Source organism: Perissodus microlepis, chromosome 15 (genome assembly GCF_051167445.1).
Source record: "Perissodus microlepis isolate ML-2025 ecotype Zambia chromosome 15, ASM5116744v1, whole genome shotgun sequence".
In the NCBI taxonomy this organism is placed as follows: domain Eukaryota; kingdom Metazoa; phylum Chordata; class Actinopteri; order Cichliformes; family Cichlidae; genus Perissodus; species Perissodus microlepis.
The window spans coordinates 15,352,420-15,369,442 of NC_140475.1; the positions used below are offsets into that span (position 1 = coordinate 15,352,420).

General features: G+C 39.5%; 1 protein-coding gene across 1 annotated transcript in view; it reads left to right on the forward strand.

Moving 5' to 3' along the window:
• Nucleotides 1-16,500, forward strand: part of rngtt (RNA guanylyltransferase and 5'-phosphatase) — a 105,681-nt gene extending 89,181 nt beyond the window's left edge. The window contains exons 14-16 of the mRNA XM_084953778.1: nt 1,788-1,854; nt 12,076-12,199; nt 15,911-16,500. Coding sequence (XP_084809904.1) covers nt 1,788-1,854; nt 12,076-12,199; nt 15,911-16,077 — 358 coding nt within the window. The 3' untranslated portion in view covers nt 16,078-16,500. The remainder of the gene's footprint in view (nt 1-1,787; nt 1,855-12,075; nt 12,200-15,910) is intronic.
• The last annotated feature ends 523 nt before the right edge of the window (nt 16,501-17,023 follow it).

Sequence of the window (17,023 nt, forward strand, 5' to 3'; positions counted from 1 at the left end):
GTTCCAGTGTCACCCCTAGATATATGTTGTAATAGAGTATCTCATGGAGACGGTGAAGCCATATTGGATAAATTCAGGGTTGTTTTAAGCTACAAACCCAAGAAATTACAGGAGATCGTTTGCATTAGACACACTCTCGTTGCTGAAAATAGTTTAGTTTAGATGAGCCAGCTGCCTGAATGGCGCATGCGACGCCCACTTTATGACAGTGACGAACACTGTTGTGACATCAGAGGAATCGGGCATTGTAGCTGTCCGGTTGACACTAGGATTTAGTGAAGCTCAGTTCAGCCTCAGAGCGTCTAATGGCTTTCCATTGAGGAAATAGCTCAGATACAGTGACCAGAGTATTGGTATGAGGGTAGTGGTGCATGATGCAGTATTTTATCATGCTTCAGTCCTAGTATTAACATTTTTTTTAAACATATGTTTGTTTGTTTTTCATTGATACTGAGTGCTATGACCCTTTCTAATCTCTTGCTTAATTTACGTTTGATCTTTTGCTTCTAAAGAGTTATAAATCTGTTGGAATAGTGTTCAGCTACTATAGTTCCGAGTTCATGCTGTTTGCAGACTGCATTGACATTTAACAGCGCCTTGGTTGTTTGTACAGAATCTCCCGCCTTGTTCTGTGTTGAAAACCTTTTATTTTTCTTCTGTATGGTTAAATTCTCTTGTTGTAGCACTATTCGTCTGACCCCAGCTCAGAGGAAAATTGATGCTTCGGTGTAATTTACACATGACCCTGTGAGTGAAACATCAGCTTAGAGCTGTGCAATAGTCTGTGAACCACAACAAAAGAGTCTCTGCTTTAGAAGACTGTGTTGCAAACCGCAATCTTATCTGTTTCTGCACCTTTTGTATGGCCTCTGGGACTATCTCATGGATGCTTTAGGAGAAATGGTGTCAGCACAAGGGCACTTTTCTTGTTTTTGAATCCTGCATGTTTACAAAAGTGGTCACAATGTGTAGGTCCAAAGTAATAGTTGAGGTAATGATGGGACCGGACACGCTGTTGTAAGATCTTGGCGCTGGACAGTGTCCATCACGGCATGGCTATTTGGCTCTTTTAATGTCTCCTGCTGCTTCCTTCCTGCCTCTGCTAGCTATCATTAGACCAGAGGGGGTTGAAATGGATGGAAAGATGGTCTCCAATTTCAGCTCCGACTGAAATCTGTGTGCTGGATCAGACTGTGTAACTGCACTGTTGTTTAGCCGTCACTTTAGTTCAGCGGCCCCCTTATTTTCATTCTAAAAATGTTTAACTAATATGAAGCCAGTGCCAATGCTTGTATGCGCAGTCTGTGGCACACATAGCATCAGACAAAGTGTCTGGAAATAACTACAGGCACATGGGGGTGTTTTTGGTGGAGCATGCTGGGGAACAGTATGTGATTAAGACATCTGTTGGTGAGCTGTGGGACACATGTTTGTCGAATTGAGAGCTGCGCACGCAAGATCAAAACCTTCACTTTAAAACCCAACAGCCTGTTAAGATGACAGTCACCTGGAGATTAGTTTTATACAATGTCCATGATGTTGTGTTTAGTCTGTATGTGACTTAGACTTTATTATTGCATTGCACTATAAACACGCCTATACTCTAGTTTAAAAAACATCAAGCTGTGCCGAGTGACAGAAGGGCTTCGAGAGGTGTAATCTCACGTCTCTACCATTCTGTTACTAGCTGCAAAATGCAAGCGACGTAGTGATTTCTTTGCAGCTCTTACTGAGATCCTGTGCTGAGTGTGTTGCTGGTGTTAACCGGGATCATTTTGTCTTTGCAGGCTGCTACCACAGACCTTTGGCTTCCTCTATGTTGGCAACTACGACAGGCCCTTTGCGCAGATGAAGGTGAGAAATAAAATAAATTCAGCATAGTACCAAAAAACCAAAGCCTCCATCCTCATCCAGCTTTAAATTAGCTTTGCGTAAAATGTCTGATTTATTTATTTATTTTTTTTTTAAAGGTGTGTGGTTAGGCAAAACTGCTGTTGAATATAAATTAGTCCTCCAACCACTTTTACAAGTGTAATCTTAATTTTCCTTTTCCATTAACACATTTTCTCATATTTTAAAATCGCCGGTTTCCCAGTTAGCTTCAGGTTTTACTTCCAGTGGCTCCATTGTGTAGTGGTTTGTGCAAAGATCCCAGATTCAATCCCCAGAAAAAGCACAAATTCCTTTGGAGTTGCATCATTAAACAAATCTGTGGCACAACCTGCTGTGAAAAAGGAATCAGCCGAAAGTAGCTTTATTTCTATTTCTAGAACCTCTTATGTCTTCACGTGTGGTTATTAGATACAGTCAGTGTAATATTTAATCAGATAATATTTTTTTTCTGCCTACTGCTCACATTTTTAAATTAAATAGCTGCAGTTTCCTTTTTCTTACAAAAAATACCTAATCTCATTAGTGAAGGTTAAACTGTTTGCCCAGATATTTCAGTAAATTTATATGTGTGTTTGATAACATGGAGTTTCAGTGTAGCAGAATTATAGTAGTATACATACATACAGTATATGTACATTTAATATATCTGCAGTACCGCGCTGATAAAATGTGTTACACCACCTACCATAAAACAATAAAATAACAATATTTTAGAAATCCCAAATTGGACATTTTTAAATCCAAATTGGAACAACTACACTCGACTTCTCTGAGAAGAAGAAATGAATCAAGCATAACATTCAAATGCTAAATTTTGGGCAATTTATTAATTAATATCAACACCTTTTCTATGAAAGTTTGGCCTTTTTTTGTTTCATGTCAGATATAAACAATTTGAATTTATGTTCCAGGATGCAGAAAGTTGATAAGGCCATTCTGGACTTTCTGACTTGCAAAAGTTGAAACAATTAATAGGATAATGCATTTACCTATTAGAGACTGTGTCGAATCATTGGGTGCTTGACAGATGTTGAGCAGGTAAACATAGAAGCAAGAAGACAACAAATGTACTGTTGGAAAGTTACTCTTACAGAATGAGTACGCACTATGTGGCGTTTCATCATGCTTGTGTCATGTTAAATTGATGCATGTTGCTGTAAAAAGTGGTAAAAAAAATGCATTTGGAAGCTCCACATAACAGTGATGTTCAGTTCAATGGGTTTCATAGTTGCATAATGTCTGCTGTGTGTGAATACACAGTTGAGATGACATCATCAGACATTTGACCCACAGCAACACAGACTCGGTCTTGTGCACTCCAGTGATAGCTACCATCTCATCACCATCATATATAGGTTAGGGTCCATTAGTTTAGAATAAAAATTTGCCAGTCTGAGGCAGCTGACGAGCAACATGTGTTTCCATTTGTTTTACTTTGCTGTAAATTTCCACTAAATGACTTGTAGCATTTGTAGCCTTTCCAGTCATGGTTCAAAAACACAGTAAACAAGCTTTTCTTTTCCCTATCGTATCGTCTTGTCGTGCCACATTCCCATGTATCAGCCCTGGGCTCTGTCACCAAACACGGCAGATTCTGTTTACTGCTCGGTCTCTAAGCTTCTCACGGGGTGTCGGAGCAAAAGCTGCAGCCCTGGGGTCATCCTCTGTCAGATTACATGTTGTTATTTTTGTGGTAAAATGTGTTTTACAGTAAGTCCGAATGTGAATATGCTAAAAATGGTAATTACTTGTCATCGCAGGACTTGATGACTTGTGGTTTTAGTCAGAAAGGCTGTTCCTGATAAATCTGACACCTCTACACAGCCTGTGTGTGCGTTTGTTGTCTTCTGTGCTCTGTCACACAATGGTTTTGACATTCATCGCCTTCCTTGTGGCTGTGCTAGTAATTTCAACGTGCCTATTAGATGCATTTGGAGGCATATCCAGTTTCCACTATATTGAACTGTTGAGAGAAATCAAACCAACTTTGTCTGTGATGGGAAAAATGTTGTAATCTTCACGAAAACTTGTTTTATTGGCTCAATCTTCCAATTTAGTTCCTTATTGTTGTAATTTCTTACATTGTTTGCACCTACAGGGTATAGGTAAAGTGAATATTTGGAAGGGATGTTGTCTGAGAATTTATCAGCTGAGCGCTTCAGAAAGAAGTCTGCTGTCTCACAAATATTGCGAGACAGCAGACTTCTGGAAAACATTTGTGTGGCTCTCTAAATGCTGTTTGGAATTAATGAGTATTTACTGAAAAATGGTCTAATTATAATAAGCATGTCTGGACTTATTTATGACTTGCTGTTTGTTAAAAATTCAGCTGTAATTAGAATTTAGAAAGAAATTTCATGAAGCCATGTCCATCTAAATAAAAACAGTAATGTTCTGGAAACAGTTTAAGTCAAGTCAGTGCAATTACAAGCTAAAAAAAAAAACAAGTACTAAAACCACTCATAACAGTATTTATTTTATCATATTTATTTATTTATAGCAGTATTTAATGTTTTTCCTGTATTTTCTTATCCCCATCCCAAATTTTGCAAACATGTTGCTCACATTAAATTCATTATGAGCATGTTTTTCAAAACACTACAAAAAATGTAGGTTTCTTCCTTTTGATATGTTGTTTTTATACTTTAATTAAATGCACAGTATGAATCATTTGTAAATTTGTGTAATTTTTCTTTCTTTATTTTATCATTTTAGCTTTTTTGGAAACAGGATTTTATTTGTGACCCAGGTTAGGCCACAGGCCTAGAGACTGGTTGATGACTCTCTTGGGACCGCCACTTGCTTTGAAATGAGTATTCTCCAACTGGTTGCTGGAGGTTACCGGCAGTCACTGTGAAATCGATTGCTAAAGCCCCTTTCACTAAGGCTGAGAGACCCATCAGTGACCCCCTGACAACCAAAGGTTGCTAGGAAACGATGGGCAGTCCTTGACCGGTTAGCAGGTGGTTGCTGTAGGTTGAGTCACCAAGAGTGTGCTGCACTGAAAACCTCCTTACGATTGATTTGGTCACTGGCAGATTGCTGTGGGCGCCCATGGTATGCATGGAGGATGCTGACTTGTGAGAAAACACTCACCAAGCTGTGATGAAACTGAAAACGTGTATCAGAAATAGAAAAGTGTTACATAATTAGACCTTTATTTTTTGACTATACAGGTTCACAAACTGGGGTTGACTCACATGCTTGGGTTGTCGTTATTCCTAGACTTTCAAAAACATTTCCACCGTGACGTCAGCATTCGGTTTGCGGGTTGCCATTTTGAAGCATCAAGTTTGCATTTCAGCCATTGCCATTTTATTTTTGAACCAGAAGCGATCATAATTGGGCAAGAGGATGGAGTAGCACTCAAAACCTGGTTGCAGAAAAATACTCAATACATTTGAACTCTGAAATTTGTCACTACAGGATTGCCTGGACCACAATCTAGGGACCACCCACTGGTCCCACATGGACCACTATTTAGCTAATGTCATTCATTTAAAATCACGAATGATATTTTGGCTCATGGAAAGAATATTTATTTAGTATTTCATAGAAACACTTTATGAAATACACTTTTTTGGGACTCTGTTGAAGCTGGAGATATTTCAAGGCAGTCATATTGCACTTCTGGACTAGCTTGATTTTTTTTCCAACACAGTGGATATGTGGGTTTTTCATAAAAGTATGGTCTTGATGTTTTTTTTTTCCACATACTTAGTCTGTTTGAGTCAAACTCTGGTTCATTTTCCCCCCTTGTGTGTTTTTTTTTTTTCAGAATATACAATAGTTTCGCCTGAAATATTGCAAAAGAAATGCATAAAAAGAAAAGAATGCAAAGTAGTAAATTTTACAGCTTATCTGCTCCAAAGCAGGGCATCTTCTATGTGTACGTTTTTGTTGCTCCTACTCCAGATGCATCTTGCCAATAAGTGCATTGAACTTCTCATGTGGTTTGTATTGATGCATTTTGACTGGAGTTGCGAAAATGAATCAAATGTCATACATTTTTGTTACAGGACTTAATTTCAAGGCATTCAGACTTAGGGTCTAATCAAAACACCTACGTCGGTGTGTCAGATAAATAAACATAAACCTTGAGTTTTGACTTTAAACCAATTTGTGTACTTCTGTGAAATGACTTTTCAGTCCTTCTGGGTGCTGTTGATTCCTCGTCTAGGTGTAGTTTCACCCCTTCATGGAGTCAGTTCCCTGTGCAGAACTATATACAGCCTGTGCTTCCGGCTTATTTATCCTACATCTTTCCAAAACTGCCACAGAAGTAGTCACCGGAGTTGCCGATAATAGCAAGTCTCTGTTAGCAGAGGCTGGCTTTGAGGAAGTTGAGATTTGAGGGTTTATCAGCGTGGAATTCACCTGCTGAGCGCTGAATTGTAATTTATACGACTTCTTATGTATTTCTAAGTAAGCGAACAGTTACGCAAAGACATATTTTATTGTGTTTAATCTGTGGCAGGACTTTATTGAAATGTTATTGAAGTGATTTGGATTTTTCAGACATTTTTTTTAGACTTTTCCTGGATATTGTTGAATCTAAATTGTGGGATTAAAAAAAAAAGTATGAATACTGTGTAATTAAAAGTGCTGTCACAGGAAAACACTCAGTCATGCTGCAGACCAAAACAAACCAACCAGTTAAAAGTTTGAGAAGTTTTTGGAGCAGTTGTTGTTTAACTGCCAGATTCGACAGTGCGCCGCATGCCTGCTCGCCTCTAATTTGCCTCATTTACACATTATTACCTTGTTATGCTCATCTTTCTTTTTCGATGCGGTAGCCAATCTGAATGTGTGGGATAATGATTGTTATCATACATATTCACCAGAGACCTCGATCCTGATGTCATCTCGCACATTCAAAAGGAGTCGTGGAGTGGTCGGAAGTCCCATTTGTTTGTTCTGGCACAGTTATTCAAGGGCACATATAGCTGTAATTACATAGTAGATAATGCAGCTGATCTGTGACAAATATTTTAACTTTACTACTGAACATTTGTCTTGTGAGTCATCCTGTTGAATTGTGTGTGTTTTAGTGGAAGCTAATATTAATAGGGAGGAGATGTTACCGTATTCTTTTTGAGCATGCATCATATATTAGGATTGAATATTGATACAGTCTATCCAGAATCTTATTTCCTTTGAGGGTGCGTTTGTTCATAGTCGTACTTTTGCATCTTATATCATTTCCACACTTATACGTTATTTCATCCAGTTTCTCGTTATTAAAATGGGCCCGGGTGCTGCAGTGCCGCAGACCTCCGGGCCCCTTCTGATTAAGTCGAGAATGAAACAAAGGCAGGGTCAGTCGCAGAGAGGCGTGATGGGGAAAATAAAACAGCTATTCAAGGAAATTACAAACTTTGTTTATTCGTCTGACATCATACTGTAGCATAATGCGCTCGTACAATAGTCCCCACAGGATCCAGTATTTGATAAGGAAGCAGGGCGACTGCCTGCGTGCTGTGTACAGGTTGGTAAAAGGTCAAATATCATAAATTCCAGTAGTCTGGAGCTAATTTTGGTCCCACTGCTTCTTCTTCTTCTTCTTCTTCTTCTTTTTTGCACGATGTAGTGAATCTCGAGCAACTCGACTTGCGTGAAGTGTTTCCAGCTGGGCGTCGTGTAGCTGGAGTCGAGTGTTTTAACAATGTATGAAACTATACATTTTTAGACATAAGTTGTAACGGCCGCCGTTTTCGTTGTATTTATCACACGGCGTGCTGCGGGGAAAAGCCTGTTCTAACGTTTGAGTCTAAGGTTTATTTTTTAGCACCTGGCGGCTCTTTTTTAATTCTCATCCGTAAATAATCTGCTGTTTCACGCGATTCAGTTTATTTTGAAAAGTCTCAACAGGATCTTGAGCTTTATTGTGAAAGGTGTATGTGGAAAATAAACAAGCGGACACGCGATGGTGTTACCGTCGTTGTTGCTAACCACAACGCATAAAAACAGGCTCTTGTCCGTCCATAGTGTGGTTATATTAAATATAAGAGAAAGAGAGAACTTTAAGAAATTAATATAGCCACTACAGTGACCATCAAAACGATGAAAAAATATTGCCATAAACAGTTTATTTTGCGACTCCACAAAACAAACGATAGCGTAAAATTAAACGATAGACGTTTTTATATCGTCATCCGATATATATCGTTATATCGAACAGCCCTATTTGTAACTTGAACTGCCTGAGGTCAGCGCTACTATAAACTCCCTGACCAGAATAATAAAAATTGATACACAGGACAAGATAACAGCTTTGTTACCTTAATGATTGGCTATTTTTATTTTTTACTGCTGCATATATGAAGCGATAATGCCTTAAAATTTTTAAATCAAAATTTCTAAACTGTGGGAGACAGAATATATTAGTGGGGAATTAACATTGTACAGTCACAAGAAATCCTTAGTGGGATTATCAGATGACACACTGGCACTGTACCACTAATGTGAATGGAAATTGCATTCATCAAGACATAATCACGTCATGAGTAATTAGTGTTTTTATGAACATGAGCCTGGATATTAAAAATACAACTCTCCAGCATGCACGATGCTGTGAAAAGGTTTCAGGAATCAGATTCAGACTTTAGTCACTCCCTGGAAATCCTGTTCTGTTTTCTTGCGATTGTTCTTCTGCAGTGCTCAGAACAGCAACCCTTCAGCTATAGTGTCATTTTGTGGAAGTGGATGAACTCGCAGGTGGAGGGAAAAACAAAAAATGACTTTTATCCAGCAGACAGTACCACAAAGGTACACACCATGGTTCATGTTGTTTCAGCTGAGTGTTCTACACAGGACGCTGTGGAAATGGCGCTCTCGTCAACAACGATGATGCTCGACATGAAACAAAGTCGAGTCAGTTTGAAAGAGAAGTTGTTTCTCTCTTGCAAGTGGTCATAACAGTGGTTTGATCGGTCAATTCCTGGAACTTTTTCAGTATGACCAATCATAACCTCCGTGTCTTTTTACTGAGCCTTGATGCTCGGAAAAAAAAGAGCTCTCTCATCACGTTTTAATAAAAAAATAAATAAATTGTCCACAACAAAAAGCTGCTTTTCTTCCTTGTCAGCCATGTTTATATTTGCTGTATATATTTCTGATCGTTTCAGGATTTGAATAGAAGGCAGGCAGCAGAGCGCTTCTGCTCTGCAATAGTGCAACATTGGCTTATAAAGAGTTTGACTGCCAAAGTCCCTGATAACTGGTGGCACACGTGTGCTGCCATAATGAGACAGATTTGGATGGATTAAGCACCAAGTGGTGATGGAAAATGGCAGCCAACATGTCACCCTTCACCAGCAGGAAGAGATCCAGCCTGTAGCAGCACGTCCCGCCTGCCTGTACTGCCCTTCACAGCTTGCTGGCAGTTTGATGTGTGGAGCTTTAGGAAAGCTCAGAGATTCTGTCGCTGCTTTACATCATCTGCAATTCTTCTCCTAGTAAAAAAAAATGTTTGACTTGGCTTCAAAATAAGATTTCGGTAGTTTTGTCAATATTTAACAGTTACAGCTGTAAATCAATTTAGAGGCCATTTAGTGTGTTTATCTAAAAAGCCATTTTTAAAAGATGTCTGTTTAGTCTGGATTCTTTCTCTCACTTTCTGTCTTCCTTTCTCACAAGCGTTCTTGCTTCCTGTGTGAATTCAACCCCCACTGTTAGCCCAGATGCACCACGCTCCAGGATCACATAAGCTCTTACTTTGTGTTTTTTAGCGTCTTGCCAAATACTGGTGCTTTCCTGGCAACTCCAGTCACTCTCTGACCTCAGCTAAAGGTTGCGTGTTCACGCTGAACCCTGGAGGTATTCGTCATTTTTATTCTGCGAGGCCAAGGTGAAAAGTCACATCACAGCACCTCATAGCAACTCATGTCATTGCTTATTCTATTGCGTATTTTAAAAGCGTGCAATTGCACGTGACCGCTTCAGCTGCACTTTTTGTCTTCCACGTTCCCAGCAGCTACAAGATTTGCATTTTTCCAAGTCTCGACAATCCTCTCAGTCCCTCGACAAATAAACAACAGATGCTCAAATGTCTTCTTTGACTCATACTTGATCTTCAGTATCGTGTGCCATTTTCTTATACTTCAGCAGTGTTACAGTGTGCTCAGTGTGTAGAGCTGATTTTGTTTTCAAAGCAAAGTGTGATGTAATAAGTCAGTGATCCTGTGTAGCTCAGTAGGTGGAGCAGGAGCTGTTGCACTGCTTTATTGAGAGATGAAATACAGACACTCGTGTTGTGTTAGTGTTTGTATGTGCTGATGTGTTATTGTAGGTCCTTCTGAAGCAATGCAGCTGTGTTTAATGATCAAATATAAAGATTAACTACATGATTAGCTTCCGTCATACTTCTGCATGAAGCATCAGAGCCTCGTCTTACATTCAAAGAAGCATGCTTCCTAAAGTCACACCTCATTGATTTCGATTTATTTATTCTATTTATTACATTTAAAACTTCCATGTCTAAACTACAATACTTTATAGCCTGTGCTTTTGATGTTTTCATCTTCTAAAAGGTACAGTTACACAATTATTTAATACTGATGCTAAAAATCAATTGAAACTTGAAGGAAATGTGTGACACTATAAGAATAACATAAGAATTTAAACTACTGTACATAAAAAAAAAAAAAAGCTTGTGCCCAAATAGTATTAAAGACCAATACAAATGGCAATATACATTCATTTAATAGAAACCTAAAATTTATAACTGTGGCAAATGGATGTTAATGTGAACATTTTCTGTGTATTATTCTCAATTAAATGTATTTATTTACTTGTTTTTATTGTTTGTCAAACTAAGGTAATCTGAAGATGTCACCTTGGGTTTTTGACTTTTTATATACTTAAAAAAATGATTAAGCTATTGATTAATCAGAAATTAGTTTACTTGTTTAGTTACAGCTTTGGTGTATCCGAACTGCCTCCATGAGTGCTTATGCTTATGTTGTTGTTGTTTTTTCTCCTCCAACCTGCAGAACTTATTATTTATTATTTGAATCTGAGCAATATGTGTCAGAGAGTTGCACCAGCGTTACGGTGTCTAGGATAAATTAACTGATGCACTGAATGACTTTAAATATTCCCTGCAGTAAATAAACTTGATGGCACTACACATTAACTCATGGTACATTTATCCTTTGATATCAAAAATGTCACCCAAAATATTTCTGTATAAGACTTCTGAGTCTTCTTGAGTGTTTTCTCTCCTAGAGAGATCCTTGGTCTCAGAAGATTCCCACAAGACATGTCAGTATTTGCTTCAGTCAAATGTTGCTGCTACTTGAATAAGACATTCAGTTAATCTGCACAGTGAGCTGCATATTACTGCGTTTCAGTGAGGACCAGTAAAGTCAAAATAGATTATTTCCATCTGTAGTAATTTGGTGACATGGCTCTGTGCTGGAACATCCCTGATGCACAGAGACCTGCAGCGCACTGGGTATTTTCTCTGTACACCCTAGAGATGGTTGTGGGAGAAAATCCCAGCAGATCACCAGTTTCTGAAATATTTCCACCAGCCAGTCTGGCACCATCAGCCATGACACATTTAAAGCCACTTAAATCACCTTTCTCAGCCATTCTCATGCTCAATTTCTCCATGACTATAAACAAAAGTATAACAAGTCATCTTTAAACACTGTTTCCAGAATTAGTTGTGCCATTTAGATGTGTAGAGTGATATCTGCTACGCCATCAGCTAATGTGGCACTGAGATTAGCTGATCTTTGTGGCCTGTATGAACCAACGCTGTGCTCAGTTTAATCCCAATTTAGTGCTCTGTCATTGCAATTTGCTTTGCTTTTGTAGAATTGAATGCATCGGGCATAGAGCAGCCTTAAGCTTAAGTCTTTTTCCTCTTGATGTCTTCTAAAAGTATCTAATTAGTATCAGTAATAACAAAATTGATGATGATGATAAAGAAAATGTGAAGAAATTGCAGTTGTGTGTGTCATTCATCAAAAGTAGCTGCATTGATCAGTTGTGCAGCATGTGCCTGAAAACTTTTACAATGATTCAGATCAAAGTAAAAAGCAAGGCTGTGGTAAACCAGACCATAATACCCCACCTAGATTCACGATTTTTAACGTGTGATAAGAGAAAAGAATATGCTTTGTATTCGCTCACATTAAAGGCACGCGCCATCTCTCATCTCTGTCTGCGCAGGCCACTAAAGAGCTGAAACAATACGACAACAAGATCATTGAGTGCACCTTTACCAACAACAGCTGGGTGTTCATGAGGCAGAGGGTGGACAAGAGCTTCCCCAACTCCTATGATACAGCCATGGGTGAGTCTTTGTCCTTCTCCTTCCAGCCGTTATTTTTAATATCCCACTGTCTCCTGTATCTAAGTCTAAATCTGTGCAAATAACAGCCAGTCAGCCTGTGATTAATGGGTTATTTTATCTATATTTCTTTTATTTGTATTTGCAACAGCCTCCCGCCTCAGTTTTATTTCTGCATTGTGAGACTGTGTATGCGGAGGGGCAGATGTTATGTTGTGTACTCTCCATTAAGAATGCACACTGACACTGTGGCCTTGTCTTTGGAGCTGAGGACAAATTGTTTTCTTTAGCTCCTCACTGTGAATAGAGTAGCTGACATTTTGCCACACAATTTCCAATCTTTAAGAGGTTTTACTGTCGTGAATGGGAATGCGCATGATATATTATTGGCTGATAAGCGAGAAAATGAAATCATTGTTACTGTTTCAATAATGAAAGTTCAGCCGATAATTAAATCTGATAGCACGGTGCATGCTGCGGATGTTAGCAATCATTTTTTACTTTTTGCTTTTTTTTCTTCTGCTCTTTGCTTGCTGCCTGACGGCAAGGCTGAGCTCCTCATGCAGAACAGAGGAGCTAAAGAAACTTTAGACGACGCTCGTTCATCTGTACGACAAACTCTACTAACAGTTTATCAAACAGGTTGATCAAGTAGAATATAAATGTCTTTAACTGCCCGCCGAGATGTTAACCTGCTGCCTCTGCTTCATCCACAGCCATTTCACACATTACTTATGATGCCTCTAGCAAATTGTTATGAACAATCTACAGACTAATAGATAATCTCCGTACCGATTAAGCTTAATGTACAGTGTCTTTTTGTTTTTTGGGGTTTTTTGTCTTAATATTAAAATTAAACGTTTTGTCTGTTGCTAAGAAATCATTGGCAGCATCACAGTATTTATGAAGACTTTCTGGGGGCCTTACAAGACCGCATTTTCCAAGCACCTGTTTACAATCCCAGAACCAATTAAGCTGGTTTGGGCTCAAAATATTTCCATGTACTGTTCAGCTAGCTACCTGGGTTGCTAATCAGCCAAGCTGCTAGTCTGCAGGAAAGGTTCACTTGAACAGACGCGTGATAAGAGCGAGACATGACAATCAAAGGAAGCTAAATGGAAAACTGTAGCAGCAAAGATGGCCTTTCTCCTGCCCCTGACCCCAAAGAACCAATCAGTAGGAGCCATAAGTCGGTCTTATGATTGTGCTGATTAATGCGCACAGTGGAGGGTCACGCAGCGTCAGCCGTATGATGTATCTTATTACTTGTAGGTAAAGCTACATGTCGTTTGTCTTTGTAGTAAAGCTTACTAGGAAAGAAATATGCCTTTGGGGCAAAGTCACCACACCACACATTTTTTCTATACATGCTGGTTTTTGTTTAGTGGTCCAGGGTTCGACCGCTTTGAGCATTGACATAAATTGTGGTTCTCTCCCTGTTCAGTGAGACAGGGTCTTGTTTGTTGGAGCCACATTGACGCCAGCTTCTCAAAGGGATTTGATTGTGCCCTGAGAGATACATGCAGTAGGGTGGTGTGAGATTCTATCAGCTGTGGTGCTTAAATGATGCTCAGTTGGAACTTAGGGCCCCAAATTGTGCTGAGACAAAATCCCCCTACCATCAACATCACCACCAGCCTGAACCATTAATAGTAGACAGGATGAATACATGATTTCATGGTGCTTATGCTAAATTCTGAACAAATCCCAACCATGCAAATGTAGAAATGGAGACTCATCTGATCAGGTAAAGTACAAGGATTTGCTTGTCTTGTGCTTGTACATTTAAGTCTCTTTAATGAGGTTTTAATGAGCTATGGGTCTTAAACTTAGAATAAATCTTGAGTTCTCAGTCTGAGTACTCTTTCTTCCTCTCCACTAGCAGCACCCCTAGAGCAGTAAAGAGGTAGATGTTGTGAGAGAGGATAAACGCTACCACAGAGCTGTCAGACAATTTATAGTTCAAGGGCTTTAATCTGGCCCGGGTTATGGTCTCTCAGACCTACTTCGATGCAACAACATCAGTCAAAAATCAAATATGTTTGCAGTCGATTCACACGGACACGCTCGAAGGTGGAATGAAAATCCAGCTGTGATGGACTGCAAACGTTATCCATGCACATTTTTAGGCCATCTCTTGCAGTTAGGCAATGCAACCCTAGGCTTTCATTTCACCTCCACAGTTAATGGCTGTCTTGAAGACAGTGCAGATGTGGCACTACTTCTTATAATGGGAAATGCATGAAAAGGGGAAAAAGATTACAAATTCAATGCTTCAATCAAATTGGGTTTCATTTCACAAGTTGTGATTTTCGTTTTAAACTTTAAATAAGTTCTCCCCCACGTGCCACATGCTATGAAAATGCACAGCAGCCACAACAGGAGAAACAAATGGACACAAACAAAGCAGAGGAAGGCGAGGACAGAATGCAAAAATAATAGATAAACACGGCAATAAACCATGTTTGTGTAGCACTTAATCTAAATGCTGAGTTCACAGCGCTATGCAAGGAGGAGCATAAAAGTACATATTGAAGCAATAAAAACAAGAAGCACAAGCGAGGGAAAACACCTTTAAAGAATGAACGAAATTGATTGAAGAAGATAGAAAAGATGGTCCTGAATTATTGAGCTTTAGATCCCGAGGCGGACTGTTGTACAGCCTTGGAGCCCAGATGGAAAAAGCGCCTTTTATCTCAAATCTGGACAGATAGTAACACATTTGTCCCCGAGCTGATAACGTTTCGCTTCATTTAGAGGCTGGATATAGTCGTCAGTGTGCTGCTGGTATTATGGCGCTGTCATAACCGTGCAGAGGGAGCTGTGGAGCAGGAGGAGCTTTTTTCTAGCACCCAAAAGCAAAAAGTCCATATCATGTTTCCGTAGACAGTGGGAGTGACTCAAAAGTTGGTGTGTGTCTGTGATAAAATAGTGGTTAAAATGTACTTTAGCAGCTTGGATGCGTGTCGAATCCTCTCTGAATCATATAATTATGACTCATTAATTTAGGTGTTTTTGCATCATCCACACCATCATCAGAGAATGCAGTTGTTTCAGGTGCCTGAATCTTTCTGTTATGCACAAGGTGTCTCTTGCTTTTAAATATCGAGAGTGGACAGTCAGTGATGACGTTAAGTTTTTCGTTTTTTCTACCAGGCCATCTTAGGTTATAAAAGAAAAATGGCTCCATAGTATAGCGGGGTTGTGTTAGGATAGACATTTGGCACACAAAAATCTGGCTACTGAGACATGCAGAGTTACCTGCTATGGCGACGTAACTTTTATGCCAGGACATCTCTGAGGTGGGCGTGGCTCAAGAGGCAGAGCAGGTCATCTACCAGTCGGTTCAATCATTGGCTCATCTTTTCGACATGCCCACAAGATACTGACCCCTAAATTGTCCTGGTATAGCCACCAGTGTGTGTGTGTGCATGTTAGGTGTGTGAATGGATTGTAGGACTTTGAGTCATGATACATGAAACATGAAACAGGCAGTTCCAGTGTACATCATGACTCACCTTTGCATCTTTGTGTTTTGCTTTACTTTGACTCACTGGTTGTTTAGGAAGAGATTAGCAAGAGACAGACTGCATTATTTGATCACCTGGGAATGAGAACGTGCTTTAAAGAACCATGAATTCACTGTTGCTGGAAAAGCCTGTCGGCATTTCTATTGTAACTTCCTTTCTCCTTTTTTTTTTTTTTTTTGTCCAGCTGTGTGTCAAAGCATCCGGGAGCCCGTCACTAAGGAAATCCTTTTTGAGTATCTGGACCGCTGTGCTCAGGGAGCACAATCCCAAAACCGGAAAAACCCGCGAGACCCAGACTCTGAGCTAATGCCCCCTCCCCCTCCAAAGAGACCCAACCGGGCCATCCCGTAGCCCACAGCTACGCCTTTGGGACTGCTCCACAGTTACGGTGTACATCCAGCCACTCACACCCCAACAGATAAAGGACATTTCAAGGCTTTCTTACCTGCAGCACGTTTGCTTTATCAGCCCATACATGTCGGGGCGCCAGAAAACCTCGATGTCATTAAATTACATTGTAGACCTCTTTGTAGCTTTAATTGCCTGTGTTCTTATTAAAATGTAAAAAAAAAAAAAAAAAAAAAAAAAAATTACGGTTAGGTAATTTTTTTTTCATTGTTTTGCTGTTTATAATTTTAAACAACTGAGCTAATTGGTATTTATTTACATGGGAATTGTTATAGCAACAAATAACACCTGACAAACCGTGTTCATGTTTTGTCAACTAGTTCCTTAATTTGATTTTGAAAGAGGAGTAAACATCTTTAAAGCTCAGTCTGCTTTCTTGATGAGTCCACACAACAAAAATAGTTTCCACCATCAGAGGTCTCATGTAGATTTACACAAAGCTGCGCAGATGTTCAATTAACAGATTAAGGTTTCTCATTGAGTTCCACCTGTAAGACTCAGGCGGGGGTTTCCAAATGTTTTCAATGTTTTCTGCCTCAGCCCATCTGTGTGGACTTTTGTTTTAAAGGCCACATGGGTGGGCGGGGGAGATGACAACGTGATTACACAGTCTCTACAAAGTAACTACAACTACAAAACCAGTGAAGTCAAGCTGCAGATGGGTGGCACACAAAAGGAAGCAAAAAACAAATTGTCTCGCAGAAGTGAAGAAGCTTCAAACAGAAGGATAAATACAACTCCTCCAGAAGATTAGAGCCTCAAATCGCTTGACTTTGATGCGCTCGTTGTTCCCCACTTTTCATCTACACAGAGGTATTAAAGGGGGCTTAATAAGCTAAAAGGTTTATGCTATATCCAGCATCAAAGTGAAGAACACTGGTTTTTGTGT